This window comes from Dromaius novaehollandiae, chromosome 5 (assembly GCF_036370855.1).
Source record: "Dromaius novaehollandiae isolate bDroNov1 chromosome 5, bDroNov1.hap1, whole genome shotgun sequence".
Lineage (NCBI taxonomy): Eukaryota > Metazoa > Chordata > Aves > Casuariiformes > Dromaiidae > Dromaius > Dromaius novaehollandiae.
Window position 1 is genome coordinate 5,149,951 of NC_088102.1, and position 23,296 is coordinate 5,173,246.

The 23,296-nt window shown below is 44.1% G+C and overlaps 1 protein-coding gene across 1 annotated transcript; it reads right to left on the bottom strand.

Annotated features, from left to right (window-relative positions):
• Nucleotides 1–510: 510 nt before the first annotated feature.
• GCH1 (GTP cyclohydrolase 1) lies at nucleotides 511–22,178 on the bottom strand. The gene is made up of 6 exons (XM_026100042.2): nucleotides 21,789–22,178; nucleotides 9,890–9,999; nucleotides 7,577–7,632; nucleotides 4,611–4,642; nucleotides 3,604–3,688; nucleotides 511–3,006 (listed from the first exon to the last, which is right to left on the bottom strand). The coding sequence occupies exons 1-6, from the start codon at nucleotides 22,114–22,116 to the stop codon at nucleotides 2,880–2,882; spliced, it is 738 nt and encodes a 245-aa protein (XP_025955827.1). The 5' UTR covers nucleotides 22,117–22,178; the 3' UTR covers nucleotides 511–2,879.
• Nucleotides 22,179–23,296: the final 1,118 nt, after the last annotated feature.

A 23,296-nucleotide genomic window follows, 5' to 3' on the forward strand; every position in this document is an offset into this window, starting at 1 on the left:
CTTGAAAGATGCTCCTCTCCAGTTGGGTCCCTCAAAAATAGAGGCTCTGGATTATGGAGAGGCCTTGCAGCCATGGGAACAGGCATTTCCCCAGCAGAATAAAGCGTGACGAGAGCCAGTGATGAGGGCTCCAGGAGGGCTTATGAAGTGTGCAAGAGGACCACAAGCCCACACAAGCATCAATGCTTGCAGCTGAGAAGAGAGATTCACAGATGCTCCAAACCAGGCACTGCTTCCCATCCTCCCCGTCCCGATTTATTTGCTGCAGACTCCTCCGGCACTGAGAAATCCTGATGGAAGATGCTCTGGGGTTTTCTGCTGTCCAGTCAGCAACAAATGGAGACTCACCTGGGGACAACAGTCTCAGAAGACCAACTGAGCATCTCACCACAGGGTTGAACATTTGCCAGCACAGAGACAGCCCTCACCCAAAAGGGCTGCACACGCACTGCCGCTGCTTCCCTGTGCGGTGCCATCACCTCTCCCCGTCGACAAGGATGCTGCCACTCAAAAGAGAACACTGTGCTTTAATGTTTTAGAGACAACAGACTTCTACATCGTACAAGGGCAGGCTGTACGTACTATACATATATACACATTGGCTGTAGTTAAAGCTCACGTATTTGACCAGTACTAATGGTTCCAAAAAAAATGCACCAAATCTTACAACAGCAAAAATGTGAACAAAATCCAAGGCCACAGGTATAGAGAGGTATGTTTTAAGAACTACAGGTCACAGAAATAAAAACTGGTGGTGATGCAATATGAACTTTATCCTGAATAAAGATAAGTGGTTAAAATGCAACCTTTTCATTACCTCAGGAGTAACACAGCATTTTACAAAGAATTAACAGTTTCAAACAACTAAAGCAAGCAGACAGAAACAAACATTAGTGGGTGCCTCTTTGGTCCTCAAATTCTCCTTCCAACTGTTGAGCTAAAAAGAGAAAAAGTTTTACTCTGAACTTCAAACAAGGATGATTTAAGGCTTTTTAGCTGGATATTTGAAATACATACTGAACTCACAAGTGGCAATATCTGCTCTCAGTCATTTAAGGAAAACAAAAGCCAGAGAGTTAGTGTATTTTATAAATGTGCAACACTGCAGCTTGGTCCAGAAGAGCTTGTTTGTGCTAGCAGAGAAATACATTTATAGCACCTAGTAATACGGGATCAAGGATACAGGATATTACAAAGGGTTTTTTTTTCCTAATAATACTGTGAAGGTCTTCATGGTAAAGTTAGTGTAATGAAATACATGAGGTTATTGGCAAAAAAAAGGTGGGTAGTTACATTAATAAATAAAAATAGTCGGGGTTTTTTTAAGCCTTTCTTATTTATACTCTTTAAAGTTCTTTAGGCTCAATGGAAATTCAGCCTGTCATAAATTTTACTTTGTTTCCATCACAGGTTGGAAAGAGGAGCCCAAGCGTGTAAGAGCTAGTAAGATCTAGCTTGCCAAACTAGGAACTGCCTTTTAGGTTAAAATACAGAACATCTTGGATTCATACTCAGCAATGCAGATATGACTACAGCAACGTGCATTGTGGCCATCCGACACATTGGTTGGCATTTTATTTTTTAAGTTTTGCCTCCTGTACTTAGTTTGAGAAGGGTGGTTTTCATTTGTGCGTCATGTTTTCCCAATTAAGAGTTACAAAACTCTCATTAAAATTATAATAAATTCTAAGTTCAGCCAAGTCCATTGGACTGAAACTTTTTGTACCAACACTGCCACATACAGAGGTTGCCACATACACACAAAAATGTGGTTTAATTCATTCTGATGGCCCTGAAAATACTTTTCTCAATTGCTCTTATGAAATAAGTTGTTGTCATTTCAGGTTATTTTGTCCTGGAATGACCTAACAGGCAGGAGAGGTACAATGCACTGTGCTCAAGATTTCAGTGCCCACCTTTGGTCCAGCATTTAAGAGAAGCAAATCCTGAAATGTTTGAAGAGAAATCTTTGTTTTCAGAATACCGGACTAGTTTTAGCTACTCAGTCTAACAAACCCATGGAAATCCGAGAAGGAAAACTCAACACACAAAAAATCATTAAAAACCTCTTTGGATATCTTAGGTTTTTGCAGACACAGACTCTGGGTCTTTTTTTTTTTTTCTTCTCTGTTAAAGTTTGCTTAAAAATAGTCAGAAATTGATAGCTAACCTGGTCGGATATTCTGAGGCACAGAGAAGAAGGTGCATAAAACCCTTTACAGCAAGTAAGGCTGCGCCCCAAATCATTTAGCAATTAATTCCCTGCACGTTAAGAGGCTAGGAAAAACACATTTAATTCTCAAATTAATTAAAAAAATTTAAAAAGATGAATACTAGCAAGAATATAAAACACCACCAGAGGTAACATCTCCAAGAGGTATAACATACATATCCATATATTGAAACAGCCAAAGGATTTGTAATAAAATACAGTCAGATAAAATTCAGGACCATCCTCTTCAGGCAGTGGTACAGTATTTGCAGCATGTAAGCAGTCCTACAAGGATCCACAGCCTTTCGATTGTTTCCTATGCTGCACTGTATTTATTCTACAAAACAGAACTATTTCATAAATATCCATTTCACTCAAATTCCATTTTTCTCCTAATGGCAGTATATTTTGTGTTCCAGATGAAAAAGCATTTTCAAAACCCTATTCACAGCTGTGTAATTCTGTGACATCAGCAGTATTAGAAATCCAGGACAAGCCTACCGCATCGTTACATTTTTCATTTGCCATCAGAAGTCTTTCACTGCACAAAGACTATGACAACAATTCATGACGATTTAGTTTAAAAGAGAGATGTAGAAACAGATAAGAACAGACAGTGACACTGGACAGAACAACCTCCACAGTGCATTTAGAGAATGGCACAGTTTCAGCTCCTGATGAGAGTCAAGAATTCCTCACGGGTCTTTGGATCTTCCCGGAATACCCCCAACATTGTGCTGGTTACTGTTTTACTGTTCATTTTCTGTACCCCACGCATTACCATACACATATGCCTAGAAGAAATGAGAGCGACATGTCAATAAATCAGGCAGACTCCGTAAAGAGACAAGTAATCCTGCAAAAAGAGAAACACACATTTATTACAGGGTTAAGCTAAATTCTGTGGAAGTAATGAAATCTCCATATTCAGAAAGAACATCTATCTATAGTACCTCAGCTTTCCTCTAGGGAAAAGAGGGTCCAATTCTCAGCTCTTGAGCACTTCCCTCTCTCCTCAGATCCTAAGAAAATTCCACTCTTCCAGGATGCGCTCTTGCCTGTGACTTGCCTGTTGCTAGACTCGAACTCTGCTCCATTCGAGGAAGCAGAAGGTGCCACCATGGCAGAGCATGGATTCAGCTCAGCTGAGACCACTGACCGCACTGCCAGTTACATCTCCGCAGCGGATATGGGGGCCCCCATTCGAAAGGGCTCCAGTCCAGCAGCCCTTTTCGCTTAACCATGCAAGGATTGCTTCTGCCTGCATGGACACTGCCTCGTAAGCAGCCAAGAGGCAGCACACAGCAGTTCTGCAGCACACAGCTGGTGTCCCCCACACGGCCGTCGCACACAGCCCGAACGCTACCACAGAACAACCCAGGGGAACTTACGTGGCTTCAATAACCACTCCAACTCCAGCAGGCTGTAAGGCTTCTGTGATGGCTACTGCAATTTGTTTGGTAAGGCGTTCCTGGACTGAAAGGACAACGGAGAGTTCAGAATCAGCATTAGACCTGACCAGCATAAAGGCACCATCAGTATCTGCATACTACACACAGGAGAGAGGACAGCATCAAGTTATTGTATTCTCCTTTCCAAGGGGACCTGACCCCCCCGCCCCAGCTCCGCTCTTCCTGCATAAGTTGTCTGAGGAGGAGGAGTATCACCAGATCCTATCTTGTATTTTGGTTTATTGGGACAGACCTTTTATTCTTGTTTATTTGGGGAATCATTTTGCATTTCATGTTTGCAGGAATTTGCAGTACCATGATTTGTTATAGCAGACCTTGTGTGTCTCATTATGCAGTTAGATTTTCTTACATTTTTATTTTCTTTCAGTTTTTACATACTTTTTCATTGGATTTAGAAGTACATTATTCATTCCTTACACACAAACCTCCTCTTTTTAAAGAAAGTATGGACAAACCCAAGTTATTTAGGAAGTCTGTTGTCCTGCAAAGCTTTACTTACTACAGCTCTAGCACCCTTCGTTTACCAGTCTGACACCTAATGGTCACTTTAAGACTTCTGTTGCCATGAACAGGCCAAATTTAAGTACAGGACAATGAAACCAGGCTGAGCCTAACCCAGATAGTCAGCTCCAAAAGCAGTCTCTGTTCCTTCAAGAGTGGTCTTCTAGAGCCAAAACTCAGAAGGAAAAAGCAGTGTTTTACAACAGGGTCCATGCAGAGGGGAAGAGGGGAGATGGCAACAACAGAGCAGGGAGGCAAAATATCCAGCCCTTCCACACCGCCTCAGATACCAAACAGCTACATCAAGAACACTGTTTTTCTTAACACTAACTTATAGGTGGACTGCATCTACAGAAAATTAATTACCAGCCCCTGAGCTGGCTAGCAAAGGACTGCACACGCTAGGAAAAAAAACAGCTATTTACCTTGTAATCTTCTACTGTATATTTCCACGATCCTAAAGAGGAAAAAAAAAGAGGAAACAAATAACATTACAGTTATTCTTATCTGACCATTGTCTGGTCTTCACAGTTAACCCTGCACTACCAGGCAAGACCACTGCACTGATCTGTGCCCTTCTGGGAAATGCAAGTGACATCATCCTGCCGCTGTGCCCTTCCTGGAAATCCAAGTCACATCATTTTGCTGCTCGGCCTCTGGCCAGCATTGCTTGCTTCAGGACTTCCCTTAGCACACCACAGTGTTCAGTGACAGGCTGGCCCTACTCCCGCCCTACCAAAAACTCTGGGGTAATCCTGTCACTTCTCCTTACAGCTTTTTATTTTTTGGCTGTTATTTTTGAAGCACTTGTACCAACATCCACCTGGAACATACATTTCCAAGGGAATCCATGCGCAAGGATTTCCCAAAAGCTAATCCTGGAATTGAAGTTAGACTACCTCCTCTCGCCTCAATGTAAACCAAACACTGTTTTAAGGACAGTTCAGATATTTGGATTTCCAGAGGGCTACTGAACTTGAGCAAGAGATGTTTTGGATTCTTGCATTTAACCACAAACTTAACTAAGAACAATGAGAAATATTTTTTATTTGAAACAGATACTCTCCCCCAATGTATCACACCATCATTCACACTCCACTGCAAGGATCACCTCAGTGCTGCTCTCTAATGTGACTTCAGATTTAACCCATTTGTGGGGCAATGCAAGTGATACCACGATCATTTATCGTCACAGTACTATAATCCACATATTTAACAGAAAAGTCTTATGACCCACTGAGTTACAGAGTGGTTATTCCTGCAGATCTCAAATGCTTAATTACAAGTCAAGCGGCCAGGTAAAGAAGCTGCTGTAGAAAGCAAGCTTCAATACCCATCTGGCCAGCCTAGACAAGAAACAGACACACGCTGGCAGCCTGAGGCACTGGTTACAAAAAGCATTTCAGACAATGAGACCTGCCTGCTGTGAGAATTATATGCAGAAACCCCCTTCCAGAAGTGAAATGGTTGTGTTACAGCTATTCTAAACAAAGCCAGATAGCATTTAGATTAAATATATGGATAGGAAAAAGTTGATGCTGGTAGATATTTTTACAGTTGTATTAAACAAACATGCTTACAGGGCTTCTCATGCACAAAAAGGGTTATTTGCATTAACATTTCAAGCCTGAGCTTAAAATCCGAAGAAAGATGTTTGTTTACTGAATAGGGGTCATCTACAACTACAGAAACTCACCACATTAGACTAATCCTATTAGGAAAGATTATACCTACAGTTCCAACAGCCTCACAAATCTTTTCTGAACACCGGTTGCATTATATGGAACAAGGAAGGGAAGTACGATTTGGCCCACCAATCTCTTTTCATGGTCAGCACTCAATAGCAAGTGAGGACTGAGAACACTTTGTTATACAAGAATCTAATCTTTTCATTATTATAGTATACAAGAGTTTCACCCCAACTTGAAAAAGAGGCAAGATGTAACCTTTAAAGTACAGTGGAAGAAGCCTTGCACGCTTCCAAGCATGTTTCTATACTGAGAGAAGAAACAGTAGGCAAATTATATGCTTTTAGCACCATGTTGTCACCTGCATTAAGAATCATTCAAGACAACTTTGAGCCCCTTTTTTACCCCTGCAATTCAGAGATAATTGAAGATCAGAGCAAAAACAAATCGATTGATGTATATTTCAAATGTGATCTTTAATTTGAATTGACGCTCTTTAGAAACAAAACCAAGTGCTAAAGGCACTACCTCTTCCAGAAGAACATAGGTCCAGTCACAGTAAACAAATGTGAAAGTTCAGTGTTGAAATGCTTGTTTGAACCTTTTAATCGGAGCCCACTCTGATTAAAGCGCCCACTACTAGACCACTAGACCAGAATTCACTACTAATAACCACTCCTGAAAGACGATCTCCCTGTAAAGTGAGGTTACATTAACAGCAGCTTGACCTCCAAGGGCCTTTCTACTTCCAAATCAAATTCATCATTGTGCAAACAGAGCACAGAACAGAGCTGAGTGAATTTAAAGCACTTTAGCATCATATCCTACACATTTCTTACCCACTAAGAAAACCCAGCAGGCATGCAGATTTACAAGGCTAATTCTCATTAGTGTTACTGGAACTACAAGAAGATTAGCAGACGCATCAAGGAAAGTATAAGCAAGTTCTATGTGGTCTTTCTGAGCTGCAGCCAGTTTTCTCAGATTTGTTTGTTAGAAGAGAACCCTCCACTCTGGCATCCCATAATCTGCTTATTTAAGGGATGTACCATCCCCTTCCCCACTAGAAGTGGAAAGTGTCACTTTGTAACAGATCCAGTGCAGGAACTGGTCCAAGGGAAGGAAAAAAGCTATTTTACATAACAACCAGGTTTCTCAAGTGCATCATAATTTGTTTTTTAGGCTGAGTCTTATCTATAAAGTCTATCCCAAAGTTCTCTCAGCAGGTCTCAAGTGAAAGAAAAATGTCAAATTTATCTGAAGAGTCAGCTAAGAGATATGAAAGCTCTAGATGCAATTCAAATCCAGAGATGCTGTGTTCATTTACAGTTTGGAAGTTCTGGGGTTTTGTTCTTATGGGTCAATACACACGTAAGAGGTAAACAGCTAGAGATTTCCACTGGTTTTGGTTGCCTTCTTCAGAAAGAGCAAGTTTCTCTGCTTGTTCTTGCTCCTGTGTTCCCTGCAGACACCAATGAACATGCAATTACAGCTCTACTACAGTCAACTGTGATGTGAATTAACACAGAGCTCTAAGACTTCTCTGTCCTCCCCGCAAATGCTGAGGATTGGGCTAAATCCAAATTGAGGACGCAAAGTGTGCTGAGCTTTAGAGGGAGACCAGATTAGAAAGCTTAGCACAGTGAGAACAGCTTGGAATCCTTTTTACAAATTGGCATCACTTTCACTACATTAACACTTACCTAGCAAGCTTGCTGAGCCCGAGTACTTGTTTGTTTGGAAGATAGCCAATATGTACCTAGACAGAGGAGAACAGCCATTAACAGAATGGAAACGCTTGCTTCCAAATGCATGTGAAACCTCATGCACAGAGAATGAGATGTGCATTCACCCCAGAACCAATTCTGGAACAATCCAGAAATGGGATTCATACAATTCCAGCATGTGGGAAGGACATGCCACCATGCAAGCCTGAAAGATTACGGAGCTAACAAAGACTGTAAATGCCTGGTGAGGTCAGTGTCCTGGTGAAGAATATGTAAGTTTTGCGAGCGGGAGAAATACCACAACTTTTCAAGAGCCAAGGCTTATGTTCCAAGTCTCAGGAATGCGATAAAGTACTACATTTGGGTACAAAAAGCAGTCCTTATTACTCAGCACAGCACCGCTCATCTAGAACAAACATGCTTTCCTTTCAAGGCCTAAAATGGGTTTAGGAAGAGGGAGAGAGAGATTATACTTTTATTCCAGTGAAAGTTCTGATGGCAAGAAATACTTCACCACCAAAACCAGGCTGCACTTACTGAGTTTTTTGTTTGTTTGCTTGGTTTTTTTTAAGGCCAATTCACATGTTACTGATAGTGCCAAAGATTACTGTATGATTAAGTCAACTTCCATGCTACTTGAATGCAGATTTACTGAACACTAATACTGGACTATACTGAAATAGGTTCTTGCATAGACAAATGTTTGGATGGGGAGGGAGTGGGGGAAAGGCATTTATTTTCTTGTCTTAGAAAGCAACATAGGCTACTGAATTCAAGTGGGTTTACAGCTGTAGCAGATTATAAACCAGCATTTGTGTCACTGTACCAGAGACTTGAAAAATTAGCCGAGATACAGTAGGGGAGTATCAGCGATGGATTCTCTCCTAGGGCTTTGCCTAGAGGCCCCATCTCAGCATCCTGTATCACTGTACCTGCGATAGAGGTACCACAGTGCACCTAATTACCTGGCTAACTTGCTCATTCCTATCACTTCTGTTGGGTAATCAACCCACTGACACCTGAAAGACATGAAACATTTCAGATCAAGTAAGAGACATAACTTAGAAATAAGTGTTGAATCCTGTTCCCCATGTGAGTATCTTTGTGAACTTTTATTTTTAAGATAGAGCTGCAAATACAAGACCTACTGATCAGTATTTGCAGCCTGTTTGATGTACCCAACAGGAGAATGGTTAGTCTGAGAATATTTAGAGGCATACCAAGTCATTTAGCAGACCATTATACGAGCAGGACCGATTCGGTGTTTGCGAGGAGATTTCTCCAAACCACTCAGGCTAAACAGCTAGATGTAAAAAGAATGCATATATTGCCACAGAAGTAATGAAAAGAATATACACAGTAAGTGTAACCAAGAAAAATAGGCAAAACAGAAAGCTTGCATAGAAAAAGAAGTTACTTTGTTTTCTAGTATAAAATAACAGCAAGGAAAGAAAGGAGACAAAACTGAGGTGACTCCACTAGCTAAATAAGTGATTCCTCCTCAAGTACTTTGTTTTTGGGAGACAGTGCACTTGGAACATACATGGCACTGATCAAATTTTACAGAAGACTTGCACTTGCCAGCCTATGAGCACTTTATGGTAAAACAGATGGATTAAAATAAGCTCCATCCTTCCGTGCTAATGTGGGAGTAAAGAGGCTGAGATTTGCAGAAGTGATTTCCAACTCCAAATGCTTCATCAAGTTTACAGTGCCTAACTTTAGAACTTTTAAGGTTGTTGACACTACAATTTCAACACTATCTGATATACAAGCTCCCTTTGTGGGAATCCCAACTGCAGCGGCCTCCTGCTAGTCATTTTTGAGCACAGCCCTTCTGACTGTGCTTGCCTATTTAAGACAGTGCTGCTAATCAAAAGTTTGTTCCATTTGCAGGGGTTCCTGAGACAAATGCGAACGAGCTACCTCTGAGCCAGTAGTGTAATCCACGACAGAGCAGAGCCAGCGTGCAGGGTGAGCTGGTTTAATATCAAGATGTCTGCCCCCAAGGCTTGCTGCTGCTTCACAAAGAGCTTTGATATAAAATGTCAGAAACCATTAGGTTATATAGACTAGGAAGGGTTGAGCATTATGTTTTATGGGCTTAAATCCAAATAAAACTCGCTTTAAGAAGGTCCTCCTCATTTGTAATCTAAGGATTAACTTCTGCAATCACAGCCATAAGTGGTAAATAGTTATAGCTTTAAAAAAAGCAGCTACAAGGTCTTTTGCATGTACTTTAGGTCTTCGATCCTGTATTCCAGTATTTATTTTGCAAGGAAGAGTTACCTTTCCAACAAATGGAACGAGGTGATGCTCACACAACGAGAACATGTCTATGTCCTTCACAATTACCATCTCATCATGATCTTCATCAAAGATGGCGTCATTCAGAACATCTGAAATTAAACACTTATATTAAAAAAGTTATACGCACGAGCACGGAAAGTTCTTCCAGCCAGTAGCTGAGAAAGCTACACATTTGTCATGAGCTATCTCAAAACTACAGATTTTAGTGTTGAAACATGGGAGCGAAGTATGGATTAACAATGCAACCATGCTCTGGTTTGCCTAAGATCACACAATTGGCACAATGCTTTGTCAGACTCCCTATGTGCTATGCCAAAAGAAATTCTGTGGTGCTTTATTAAAATAGCATTAGCTTGTGCCAGGTTTGGAAAAGCCTAGCCTTTGCAGAATTACATGCATCTTAAGATTAATTGAAACTACAGCTGACAGAGCCAGTGCTGAAGAGGAGAGCACATCTAGAAGTAGGCTTCCACGTGCCTCCACATTCCACAAGCAAAGTTCAGCCCGAGTTTAGAGAAAAGCTGAGCCATCATAGCTGTTCCTTCACACATTTGAACACCAGCATCACTATCTTCCAGGAAGTTTTGCACCCAAATAGCATACTCTCTCCAGTTTTATCCTGAAATGCACCAGCCAGCACCTGCATACACAGATGTCTAGAAGAAGATCTGTAGGCAGAGATTAGGGAGAAATGTGCTGTGTCCTGTACTGCAAGCAGGCATGCAAACGCGTACTCCAACCTAGCTCTATGTTTCAGAGGTAACAAAAAATATGAAAAAAGACCCATAGAGATAGAGGAAGGAAGAGACAGATCTTCTAGCAATAAGAGGGCTTGGGGCTTTGTTAGTCTCAAAGATCAGCAAACAAATCCTCCATCGATTTTCCAGATTTAGCAGTCCCCTGACAAGTCCCCAAGCATTCCTGACACAGGTTACAGCAGATCAGCACTGTCTCCACAAAGGTTGCAGGGAGTTGGACCATGCTTGGAGAGGTTAAAAGTAGAACAGCTGCCCCAAGGTAAGAGACAGAGCTTTTTTGAAGAGAAAAATGCGCACTGGCTGCATAGAAGAGCTGTTTAGCAAAAACCTCTGCAAATAACTTGAGGCCACACTGACTACTTGGCATTGCTTCCAAGAACTGTGTCACACACAGCATGGCCCAAAGAGAAACCAGGGGGCTCAGGGACTGCCCAGCTTCATCCAAAGTAGAGCTTGGCACCTCCAGCGATGATTACAGAAATCTAATAGCTGTGTCCGCTCTATTTGCCTTTATGCCTTCCCCTGACATGCACGTACACCTAATGGCTACCATCTGTTGTCGATAATGTATCATCATCATGGAGCATTTTAATTTCCTGCTTGCTATCAGCACTACACAGGTAACCCTGGAAACTGTGCGCACGATATTCTGCCTGCGACTCACGTTCCTTCCCAAGAAGTGCTGACAACCTGGAAAACAGCGAGGCTGAACCCCAGAAGGTTTTTGATCTGGTCAGAGGGTAGGAAATAGAGGGCGTGAAAGAAGCCAGGGAACAACTTTATGGAGGCACAAGATTTTGTTCTTCAAATTTTAGAGTCTAGTTTACAGTGAGCACTGCAGGAGAGGCAGAGTATCTTTTTGCCTATATGGGAAGCACCATGAACTACCGTTATGCTGAGTTCAGCCAGGAATAGCCAGACCCTGAAGCAGGGCAGAATCTGAAGACAGGGGACAGGAGTGAGAGCAGCAGTCTAGTTCCTCCCTGCCTCCCAGAACACTCTGCAAATCTGCCATTTCCACAGCAGAAAGGCAAACAGTGTTTTTATGAAACCTGCCGCTATGCACAGCATTATTAAAACAAAATCCAAACAGATCCAAGAAGCATCTCCAGAGTGACTGCTGATGTTATTAGACCACCAGCTTGGCTCAGACCATCGTCGCTGGGAGCGCATCAGAGCCCGATGTTAGATATGGATTTACGTCAGCACACGCACGGAGCGGACCGTTCCAAATGGTCGAGAAGGGCCCCGTTCTTGTTACTAGTCACAGTAATGTGCGACACAGCGTAAGGCCCAGTCCAGCTCAACAGAAGGAGCATCGGCTTAGAGAAGTTGTCAAACAAACAGTTTTTAAATATATATGATGGATCCTTACAGACTTCATCTAAGGAATCTGTTACTGTGCTGAAGAGCTGTACTGTGTTATGGAGAGAGCTATTAGTCCTATTTTAAAGCTGGGGAAAAAAAAGAAGGTTAAGTGACCTATGAAGTGCCACATAGGTCACTTCAGGGACAAAATACCCCTCTCCCACGGCTAAAGCAATTGAAGAGGAACACAAAGGTCATCCTTCTTGCATAACTCCCCTCCTTAGGCTACAACCCAGGGTCATGGCAGTTTGTGTAATGCACAGGGAGTTTTGGAGGCATGTAAGCAAACAGATCCACATGTCAAGAACGTAACCATCGGCCTGCAGAGTGCTTTGCACCTTCCATATATATAAATGTTCTCAATTTTACACCTTAAATTTCTTGAATATCAGCAGCAAACTGCAGCCAGATCACAGATGATACCTGCCAGCTACATAACTTCTGCAGTTGTGCCTGCAACAATTTCTGTTGATTTTAAATTTTAACAGTTAGCAATAGCTATTCCTTGAGGAGGAGGGCCAAAATCCATAAAGAAAGAAACAAGAAACCATTAGCCCTTCCAATAATCCCTTCACAACTGCAAGATGATACAGGGGAACAAAGACAAAACAGAAGATAGGACAGGAGGCAGGATGCCCTGCCTGAACAGTTGTGGTGCTAGAACAGAGCTCCAGTCCTCTATATCCTGCTGCAGTCCACTTTACAAGTCTGTTCTGAAAACAAGCTTAGTCCAAAGTCTGTGGCTGTCCATACACCTCCCCCTTGAAATCTGAGTCTTCTGTTGACAACAACAGCCCACTGGGCAAAAGCAGCTGTGATGAGATGCTGTGCTGTATCCCACCCCAGCACTGCTCTTCAGTAATCACCCTGAACAGACTTTTTTGGCAAAGACCCTTGTGCAGAGGGGCAATAGTGTTTTATATAACTTTGCCTGCCTTTTGTTTTTTGTAGTCGTTCAATCTGCAATAGCATCAGCTACTACCAGGGTCCAGACAACCTGCAGCACGTGTTCCAGACAGATTGAGAGAGCTGAAAGGACAGAAGAGAACAGGGCCTCACATCAGCCAGGCCAGAAGCAAAGCTGGGGCACAAATTCATCTCTTACCTTGTTCTTATGTTCCATCTACTAGGCCACACTGCTTACTTCACTAGCTTGATTACTTTCCACTGAATTTCCTCATTTGGAGGCCTCAAGATGTTTGCAACTCCAGACTAGTTTTTCCACCACTGAGGGCAGGATATAAAAGCTGTCTTCCTCCCCAGGCCTTTCCCAATTCACACAGTGCAAGTGTGACATTTTTATACTGGTTATATCTTTCGGCTCTAAAATACTTACCTGCCTGTCTAATCTGACTGCACCTTTTCCATCCTTTCCTCCTGGGACAGATTCTTCACAGCAAAAACGTAGAAGTCCACAGGACTTTCAGAGGAAGGGAGAGCCAGAAGTAAATTCTCCTAGTTTGGTTTCCTAACAAAGCAAGACACCTACAGATCAGATGTGCTCCTCCTCAAAAGGCTACTTAAGCCAAAAAAAACAAAAAACAAACAAAAAAAACCCTTCCTCTCCAGTGAAGTGACCCTTTTATTCCCTCTGAGTACCGTCTACGTAATCCTCCACGTCAGTAAGAGGATATGACTTGCGTCTGTTTTGTAAGCAAGACGACAGACACGCTCTTAGCTAGTCCCTTGGCCTCTCTGAGTGATACCTGCCCTCACTCAGAGATTTTACTAGCCATCACTGCAATACAGCTGTGCTTGAGTGCCATCACAAAGCCCTAAATATAAGCCAAAGGAGACTGCAAGTAGTGTATGTGCTCTCCACCACCTCAGAAAACCTAAGGGAATTTACTACTTCAACCTGAACACATCATGTTAATGAAAAGCTAAGATTTGGATAAAAATGTGTGGTTTGGAGGAAGGCAACAACAAGAACAAACATTAGATGTACAGTCAAGGGCAATCCCTAGATTATTCCAGCTGATTTTTCCTTTGGCCTGGAGTTCAGGTCCTGGTGTAGAGACTTCAGACAGTTGTTAAAAACTAAACAGTGACCTCTCTTGCAGGAGAACTGATTTTTTTCTCCTTTTTATCTCCAAAGAGAAAGTTGATAAAAAAATCAGAATTGCATGAAGACATGGAACAAGAGAGACCTTTCGGGATTTTGCGTCAGAGCTAAGCAAGAAGACCTGTTGCTATAGAAACTATTTGCATGGCTTTAATGTGACACAGGAAATCAAAAGCACCTCTGGCAAGCAAAGATAAAATGCCCACCCAGCAGCTGGCTCAATAGGTGAAGGGAATGAAGGATCACAGCATGCTGCAGAGCAGTACTGCATCAGCTTCACAGGCCTTCAGATGCCCAATTCTCTGGCTGCTTTTGACTATGCCTGTGAAACAGAAGACCAAAGTGTTTGTAGATTGTTCTCACTCCAGCTTAAGTCGCCTTAGTAAAGCTTTAAGTTGCCCCACTGCTTGATGATCACTTCGTCGCACTATTTCTCACTAAGCAAAACATCAGTGCAGCTGTATGGCTCAGACCTCTTCAAGTTTTCAGTAGAAGTACACTTGCTGTAGAACAGCTTCAGGAGTCAAAGGCCCCTCAGCACCAGAAGGGCTGATGCACATGACCCTGAGGATTGCACCAGCATCTGAATTTTACTAGTTAAGTAGGCAGGAGAGCAATGAATCTCCTCCCAGGCCAGCATCAGCAGGCCCAGTAGAGGAATCAAGCTGAGGATTGCTCAGTGTCAAGAAGATGGAGGCAGTCTCAGAGTTGCTACACTGCTCCTTGAGCTGACCCATACCCACAGAGATGTAAAGCAGAGTTTTCCTTTGCCCATCACATGGCTCCAGGCTGTCCTAATTACAGCCTCCACATTCTCTGGTAACCCACAGATCCCCCAGATTGCAGCAGGCAGAGACCCTCTTGGGAACAGGTTCAGGCCTTCTGCCACAGACACGCTACAAGGGTGAGCAGGAAGCTGCACAACACCAAGTCTCCTCAGCCTGAGCAGACTGAAGTACAGGCTGAGGCTGGGTTCTGCTCTGCCAGGAGCAAGAACTGACTCACACAAAGATCAGTTGCAGGGGATCTTGCATGTAAGAAACAGGAATGGGTAATGATCTGGAAGATGCTCCTGAACAGCGATATGATGTAGCCAGAGACCAAAAACTAACCATTCATTACAGCAGAATGAGATGATATATGTTGGCAGGTACCTTTGACCACCTTTGCTGGGTAAAAATGCCTTTTAAGATTAAGAAAATCTGAACACAAACATAATCCACATACAATTAGCTTTTAGAAGCACCATGCCTCCTGCTGTATGCTGGGGAAACCAATGGACTACAGAGTCAGATTAAATCATCTAGAAGGAAATTGCTATAAAGCTTTCAGGTGCTGCTGGGTAAGTAGTCAGATGTAGAGTCAAAACTGAGATTTATTCATGTGTTACACTACAGAACAATTGTAGTTAAACAAAATAGTCCAGACAAGCAACACAAGAAAATTATTACAGCCTTTCAGTATTAAAAGGCAATTTGTTTGTGGAATTTATTATGCACAGAGTACAGAATCATACTACAGTAACACTCATCTACACAAGAGCATAGACTGCTGCAGGAAGTTAATGACTTCAGGTAGCTGAGAGGAGGAATGCTCTGGTCATGCCAGCTTCACAGCTGAATTGTTATTTGCTTCAAGTAGTCTTGAAGGGCTCAAGAAGCAGCATAACCTGTAACATTACTGTTTAGATAGGCAATAGAGTTCAAAAGCTGCAGAGGATTAGAGAAGCATTAGTACCATGTAGCTTCCTTGCCATAATGGACCTTCCGAACGGGAAGGAAAACAAGCCTCAGACATAATTTAAAAGTTGGTGAAGTATTTGTCAAATATTAGTCATCACTGCCATGCCAGAGGCCTGGAAATGAAGCTCAACTTCAGACAGGAACATTTGCTTCCAAAGCAAAGCTGAACTCCTCAGTTACTAGAAACAGCTGGACCAGATGTATAATTTAAGGCATATTTTGTGGAGAACAGACAGAAGAAAAGCAATATTGTTATTCAACTAATTCTGAGCAAAACTTGTATGAATTCATTTACCTTCCTAGAAAATTTTCCATGCTGCAGTGAGAGATTCAAGTTAGGAAATCAGTTATTATAGACTATTGTCTATAATAACAGATCTTTTGTGCAATAACTATTACAGACTCAGATGAAGCCAAGATGAGGTTTGAAAGTGGTCCTATACTGATACATTTATTAATATGAGGGAAAGCAGGGTTATGGAGATACATTAAAAACATATCAGGTTTTCAATAACTTTCATAATGTCTCATGTCATAGAAGGTGCTGAAAGCCCCCCATCCACACACATCACTGAAATTGAAAGAAAAGGTAAAGCTGAAACAATGCTTTGGAAAAGCAACATGAAAAGAGAATCTTCAGTAGGTAACATCCTGGAGCAGATAGAGGTTAAAAGATCTAATAGATTCCTGACAAAACACCAAACAAGCTTAGTTAACCTAGTATTACTTAAGTATTAATGGAAGAAGGGGAAATACTGGAAAATCCTAGAGTCCTAGCTCCCAGCAGCAATAAGTTTCACTTTATTAAGTATGTGCTTCAGTATAGTAGGTTTCACCCATTTGGGGGCGAGGGTTGAAGGGGAAAACAAAAAAGACCCTTACTCTGAACAACTCTGTCTCTCCCACCTTTTGGTGTACAAGAAACAAGGCATGGCCGTACCACCAATAATTCTGATATTTAAATTAGTAGTAGTTCAGACTGTCTTGTGTATGAGAAGTGAGAGAACAAGCAGTATCTTGTTTCCAGTAACAGGAAAGAATGAAGTAACTCACCAGCTCTTAGCAAAGGGCAGTGTTGCTGGGCAGTGTTGCTGAGCAAACAGCCTTGCTTGTTTAAGGCACTGCCTGTCTATTTTTACACTGTGATGCTTAGCACCTCTCCTCCATAGCAAACTGGGTAGGCTTTGAAAACTTATGAGCTTACTCCATTGCTGTCATCTGTCAAAATACCAATTCCACAGAGACAAGAAGGTGAAAACAAAGTATTAAGCTTGTATTTATTCACTCTTCTCCATAGAAAAGTACATAAACTAAAGAGAGCAAAGAATGCAAGATGCACAATCCAGATGTTAGTCTACTACTATTGGACATAACTAGGTATTATTTGCTTTAAAATGAAATCTGCACAGTAAAGTCACTTAGCAGCTGGCTTCAAGGAAAATCAAATGTACATGCAGCCTTCCAAACCATAAAGGTTGAGAAAGCAAAGTTCTCTTCTTCAGTGTTTCTGATTTTCATTTCCCTATTAAACATGCCAAAAGGGCAGCTGAATCTGCCAGCATAATTGAATGCTAACATCCTGATCAAAGAAGTCTTGCAGTTTTTATTCATTACCAGCATCACTGTTACCAACTACACCATTTAATGAACATGCTGTTTTGTTTAAAGTGTTTATGTATGCTGAAAACAAGTTAACTTCCTATCGCAGTTGCAGGGAGCTTACTGAGCCCTGTCTGATGTCTCCTACAGTATTGCACAATCAGAACCAGCTCTTATCTTTTGACACTAACATCATTGACATTTGCCACTTCTGGAAATCACCATTTAGCTCTGTTTAGCAAGATTGACTTTGAAGTTTTCAGCTTTAGTTACAATTTAGTACCATCTGCAATCTTGTATTTCCATGTATTTACTCATTTACTGCATCTGCACACACTTGTCCTTTGCAACATTTATATAGTCTGAGACATCACCTTTGAGTAACATTAAGCTTTTAATAAAGGAGGGACAGATCCCTTAAGGTTTAGTCTTTTGTGACAATTTCTGAATAGACTACACATAAAGGCAACCAGCTACTAACAGTCAAGCTTACCTTTATATACCAAGAGCACAGGTTACTATCCTGTTACACAGAATTTTCTCCCAGGAGCAGGAAGCTGACAAATCTGACCCTCACCCAGGAAAAAAGTGCAGGACAGAAGCACTGCACAAAGCTGAGAAGCAAAACTTTTGGTATCCCATCTGCTCCACCACCCTGGACAAGGCATGAAGTTCAAGATGCTTCTGTTGTAACAGCCGTTAGTATACAGTGCATGCCCAAATGTGAACAGCCAGCATTAAGCCTGCTCCCCAGATGGACTTTATTTCATATCGCATTTCTCCTCCAATGAAAGTTTGATTTCTAGTACTATAAAATTGAGATAAATACATTTGAATACATTTTGTCAGAGAGCTAGCAGTTGAAGTCTTTACTCCCAGTATAACCCTGGCTTTACTAAAGACAATCTAAGAAGAGTAACAAGAGCCAGATTTAGACATCCAGTAAGCAAACATCTAATAACACTAAAATACACTATCCTGACTAGATGTAGAATACAGCTAGCAGAGAAGAGGCAAAGCAGGAACACTTACACTGCACTGTCAAAAACAAGCTACAAAGTGTATACAGTGGAGACTGGAAACAGCACAATCATTTTTTGCTACTCATGGAAATCTGAATGGGAAAAAGAAACAGAACTTAGATATGATCTTCCTCACATCACTCCAAATTAAGGTATGGAAGCTATGAAAAATACACTGCTGCTACAGGGTTAAACAGGACTTCACTCATACCACTTTGCCATCTCCCTCCCACCACCGCCCCAGAAGGTGGATCACTGCAAGGCCAGCAAGGCCACCATCCCTCACCATACCCAAAGCTACCACAACCTGATGGCACTCAAGAATACCCAGTCACAAGCAAGAGCTAAAAACCACTCAGATGGCTAATGTTTAAGAGCAGTGGGCAGCATTCAAGGCAATCAAGTAGCCTAGTTTTGTAACCAAGCACAAAACCTCTATGGTCTCACTTAGAGTGAGTGAAGTTTGAATCAAGTATTTTAAATGCTGCAGACCTACAGCATACTTCCAGGTTCACACTCCAACCTTCACTAGATTTAATAATTTGGGAATATAACTTCTACAAAGATTTCTTTGCTATTGGAAATAGAGTTACTTTCCTTTGCTTACATAAAATAGAAATCCCACCCAGACAAATGCAGAAGGCTGGTTTTAAAGCCTGCAGCTATACTTGATATTTACTTCCTTAGGTTTGGCTTTGTCACTCTTTTCTGGCTGCAGTCAGGCAACAATTTCACATAGCAGCATGGGTTGTGAGCTCAGCTAGGACTAACAGTCAGCATCCACATCTTGCCTCTGGCCCTGTGTTCATACACTCATGACAGAGTTTGCACTTGAGAAACCTTCTGTAATTCCTGTAAGTCCCATCATTTCATATATAGCAGTTAAATTCTGCCTAGTGAGAGGTATGACTTCAACTCATATCTCAGCCTCCCACAAATCACAGCCTTAACCCCTGCACATGCAGACAGTTAGGAACATTAAGGAACTGAATGAGGTAGAAAAACAAATCAGAGCACATAAAGAGGTGGTGGGGGCTGTTCTTTTGCAAGCCAGTTCCTGGTGCTGCTCACAGCCTGGCTATGCAGCTGGTTGCACTGGCATCACCAAGCAAGCAGCACACTAAGATGCAGCAGCAGAGGCAAGTGGCCAGAGCTGCATTTCCACAACCAGCAACACTAAAGACTCCATAGGTTTCACAATGTATTTAAGGATCTCCCAAATGTAAGTTACCTCCACATCAGCTCTCAGCCAGCTCCTCATCCACTAGTCATTTTGCTAGCTGCTAGGGATTCATCCTTCAGTTACAGCTCTTTCCTCCTGTTTTGCTAGTAAGAATGGATAGACTGGAAGCACAGCATTGTTTTGGAAAAGAAGCACCTGGAAAGTAAAAAAGGATTCCCCAGCTGACACAGGAACAGGTGTTAATATCACTATTTCATTTTATCTTTGGAAAAAAGCAGTCCAAGTACAGCCACTAGCAGTGGCAATAACTTCACTCTTGGATATAATACAGCTCTCCCCCATTGTAGATATTCAGAGGGGACTACTCAGAACTACTCTGGTCCAGGAAATCAGGATCCCCGAGAATCCACACTGGAGCAGAAGGAAGAAGGCACTGAAAAGCCAAAGGGAATCAGTCTGGCATAACTGGCCCTGCACACAAGACTGGCAGCAAGATACGGAAGTCTTACAATAGGGAGCAACCTCAAAGTTCAGCATGAAAATTCATGCTCAGAGGCTATCACTTAAAAAAATCCTTCTGCTAGAGACTGACAGGATGGCTATGAAACCTCCCATGTTACACAGCAATGAAGGAACAAGTGCAATCCCAAATGCAACAGGGAAGTTATTCCCAGTAGAAGAGCATCATTCCAAGTCCCTGACAAAACATCTTCTCAAGCAATACATAGCAGCACTAAAACAAAGAGGTCTGAGTGGAACGAGGACAAGCAACACAGTCCAGAGCCTATTTTCAATTGAGAACCCCAAAACCTGATTTGGTCTGCAAGACAAAACAAGGGTCAAGGGAGAAATGCTATCATAAGCAAAGAAAAGCTAAGAGACAACACTGGCACATGAGTATAAGCTGGCTGTAAGTTAATACTAGAAGTCAGAGGCAATCAGGTTTTGGAAGAGGCAACAATTTTGAGACGTGGGAGAAAATAAGACAGTTTACAAGTCAGAGCACAGCGTATTTATGAAAGACTGATGGGTTAGCCAGAAGCTGGACTCTATAGTCCCTTCCAGTCCCTGACACCAGCTACAAGCACAGTTTGGCTTTCTCCATTGAGATACAACAGTGGTGCAGCTCTGGGGCAGGCTCAGTACAGCAGAGCTGTACTCAGGAAAGCAGAACACACTCAGCTCATTTCTGATTCACATTCAAAAGACTCCTCGCTCTCAGTGTCGGTATCTCTCATCCACTTACAGGAACTCTCCTTTCCTCCGCACAGGGAGTGAAAGGGGGAATTCCCTAGCTTCCCAAGCCTGTGTTATTTATAAAGAGGGCAGTCCTCCACAGAAAGGCTAGGAAGAGGAAAGCATTTCACTTGAAGTGAAACTAAGTCTTCAGATAGGAGTCACTCAGCAGTGGAGCCAAGAGAACTTCAGTCTCTGGTGATGAGCAGGAGACCAAAACCCACCAGCTTCCTCTCCTTGTACCCTCAGGGACAGCCCACAGCCACCAAGCTGTGGAAACCTTCATCCAGGGCAGCGATGGGAGCCCAGGGCACCTCTGCACACCAGTACTCAGACCCTGAGATGGGCAGAGACCTCCCCCCCTCACCTAGGGGGCAGGGACCCCCCCAACCCCCCCCACCTCACCTCCTCAAGTTTCACTCCCAGCACAGAAGAGATCTCACCTGAAAAGGGAATTAACAGGACCCTTTCTGAGAATATTCAGAGAATCTACACTTGCTAATAGGAAAAAAAAAATCCTCCTTATCCACTTCCAAACACACCTTTTGGCCAAAGGCTCACCAGACTGCAGAGTTTGAAGTCTGCACTAGAAGAGGGGAAGCAGAGACACTTGTTTCACACACCCCAGCCAGCACCACACTAGTTTAGATGAAAACATGAACTTTGGCAGCATGAAGTTTAAGAAAACCTGGATTTGGGGGAGGCAGGAGACAAGAGGGACAGCACCCTGCCAGGCCAGTGTGTCCCACCAGCACCCTCACCCAGAGGGGACCTCCAGGAGAGGCCACCAGCCCCATGAGCCACCACAGACCCAAAAAGCAGTCACCAGCCCCCAAAAGGAGCCGGGCAAGGGGGCAGCCAGCGCGGGCTCTGCCCCGCCACCCCCGACCCGCCGCGGCCCCTACCCGAGATGGTCTCCTGGTAGCCCTTGGTGAAGAACTGCATGGCGGTGGCCGCCCGCCACGGCGTCTTGAGCAGCCCCTGCCGCTCGGGGTCCTCGCCCAGCGAGCGCAGGATGGTGGTGTAGGCGGCCGCCAGGCTGGGCAGGCTCAGCTCGTTGTCCTCCTCGCTGCGCGGCCGCTCGCCCCGCCAGCCGCCCAGGCCGCCGCCGCCGGAGGAGGAGGAAGAGGAGACGATGCGCGGCTTCTCCGCGCCCGCCGAGGAGGAGGAGGAAGAAGAAGGCGGCGGCCGCTCCTCCCGCGCGTAGCCGTTACAGCTCCGCGCCGCCTCCATGGCGCCCGCCGCTGCCTCACGGCACCTCAGCCCGCGCGCCGCCGCCGCCGCCTCCCGCTTTATACCGCCCGCGCCGCTGCCATTGGGTGGCGCCGCCGCTACGTCACGCGCCGCCGCCCGGCTGCGCCGCGGGTGTCATGAGCCGGCCGGCCTCAGCCGCGGGGTATACCTGGTGTCCGTGGGGCACCGCCCAGCCGCCCCGCGCGGTCCCGCTGCTCCGGCGTTATGTCCCGCGCCTGCTTAGGCTCGACACGTGCGCTGGAAATCAGACCGCGACACCGTGCTGTAAAATTGGCCCTGTGGCCACAGCTGCTCATGTGCGCGCGGCGTTTTGGGGTGTTTCCTGGGGATTCGGAGCACGCGAGAGTCACGTCTCCGGAGGGGAGAAGGGGCTCGGGGCCGAGCGCAGCGGCTGCAGGAGCTGGGTGCGATTTGGTTCCCTTGGATTACGCGCTGGTGCCAGCGCCGGAGGGATGCGCAGCAAAGCAGTGTTTTGGGCCGGGTTCGGACAGAGGCTGCAGGCGCATGCGCCGAGACTGGAAGTTTTGCACCTGGAAACACCAGATTAACTGTTTTTTGGTGATTTAAATACATGTCGGGAGTCGATTTTCCGAGACGGCTTGGCCCTCGCTCTCGGAAACAGAAACCCTTGGCCAGGTTTTTATGTATCTTATCAGGATTTTATTGATGTCCTCCCCCAGCCCTGCACACGCGGCCCGGGATCCATCCGCCCTTTCGCAGAGCAGTGAATCACCGGCAATTTAATCCGATTGCCCGGAATAGCAGGCAAAACTGATTGCAGGCTCCCGAAATACCCGCGCGTGGCGGGGGGCTTGGTTCGGCCGGGAGGACGGGTGATTCCGAGCTCTTGGATGCCGGCAGGCAGCGAGAAAGGGAGCAAATGCCATTGTTTCCCATAAAAAAGCCTGTTCCCGAAGTCGCTGAGCGCAAACAGCCCGGCTGCACCGCAGCCTCGGCGGCGGGTCGATGCACGGAGCCTTCCCGTGACCGCTGCAGTCCTTGGAGGCCAAGGATCGCTTCTTCCAGTCCTCCCGAAAACACGTTTTTTCTGTGTTTCAGCCACACCATCACCAGCCGCGCAGCTCCCGGGGACCGGCCGGCCCCACGCACGACATTTCGGGTGTTGCTGACCTGCCACGTAGATACCAGCGGGCTGCGG

What these genes read in the sequence shown, in the direction of transcription:
- GCH1 (XM_026100042.2), bottom strand. Translation starts at nt 22,116, where the DNA reads ATGGAGGCGGCGCGGAGCTGTAACGGCTACGCGCGGGAGGAGCGGCCG. An exon ending in GGGCTCAGCAAGCTTGCTAG is followed by an intron (nt 4,643 to 7,576) that starts GTAAGTGTTAAT and finishes TTTCCTCTTTAG; the next exon opens with GATCGTGGAAATATACAGTA. An exon ending in GGAGTGGTTATTGAAGCCAC is followed by an intron (nt 3,007 to 3,603) that starts GTAAGTTCCCCT and finishes CATTTCTTCTAG; the next exon opens with GCATATGTGTATGGTAATGC.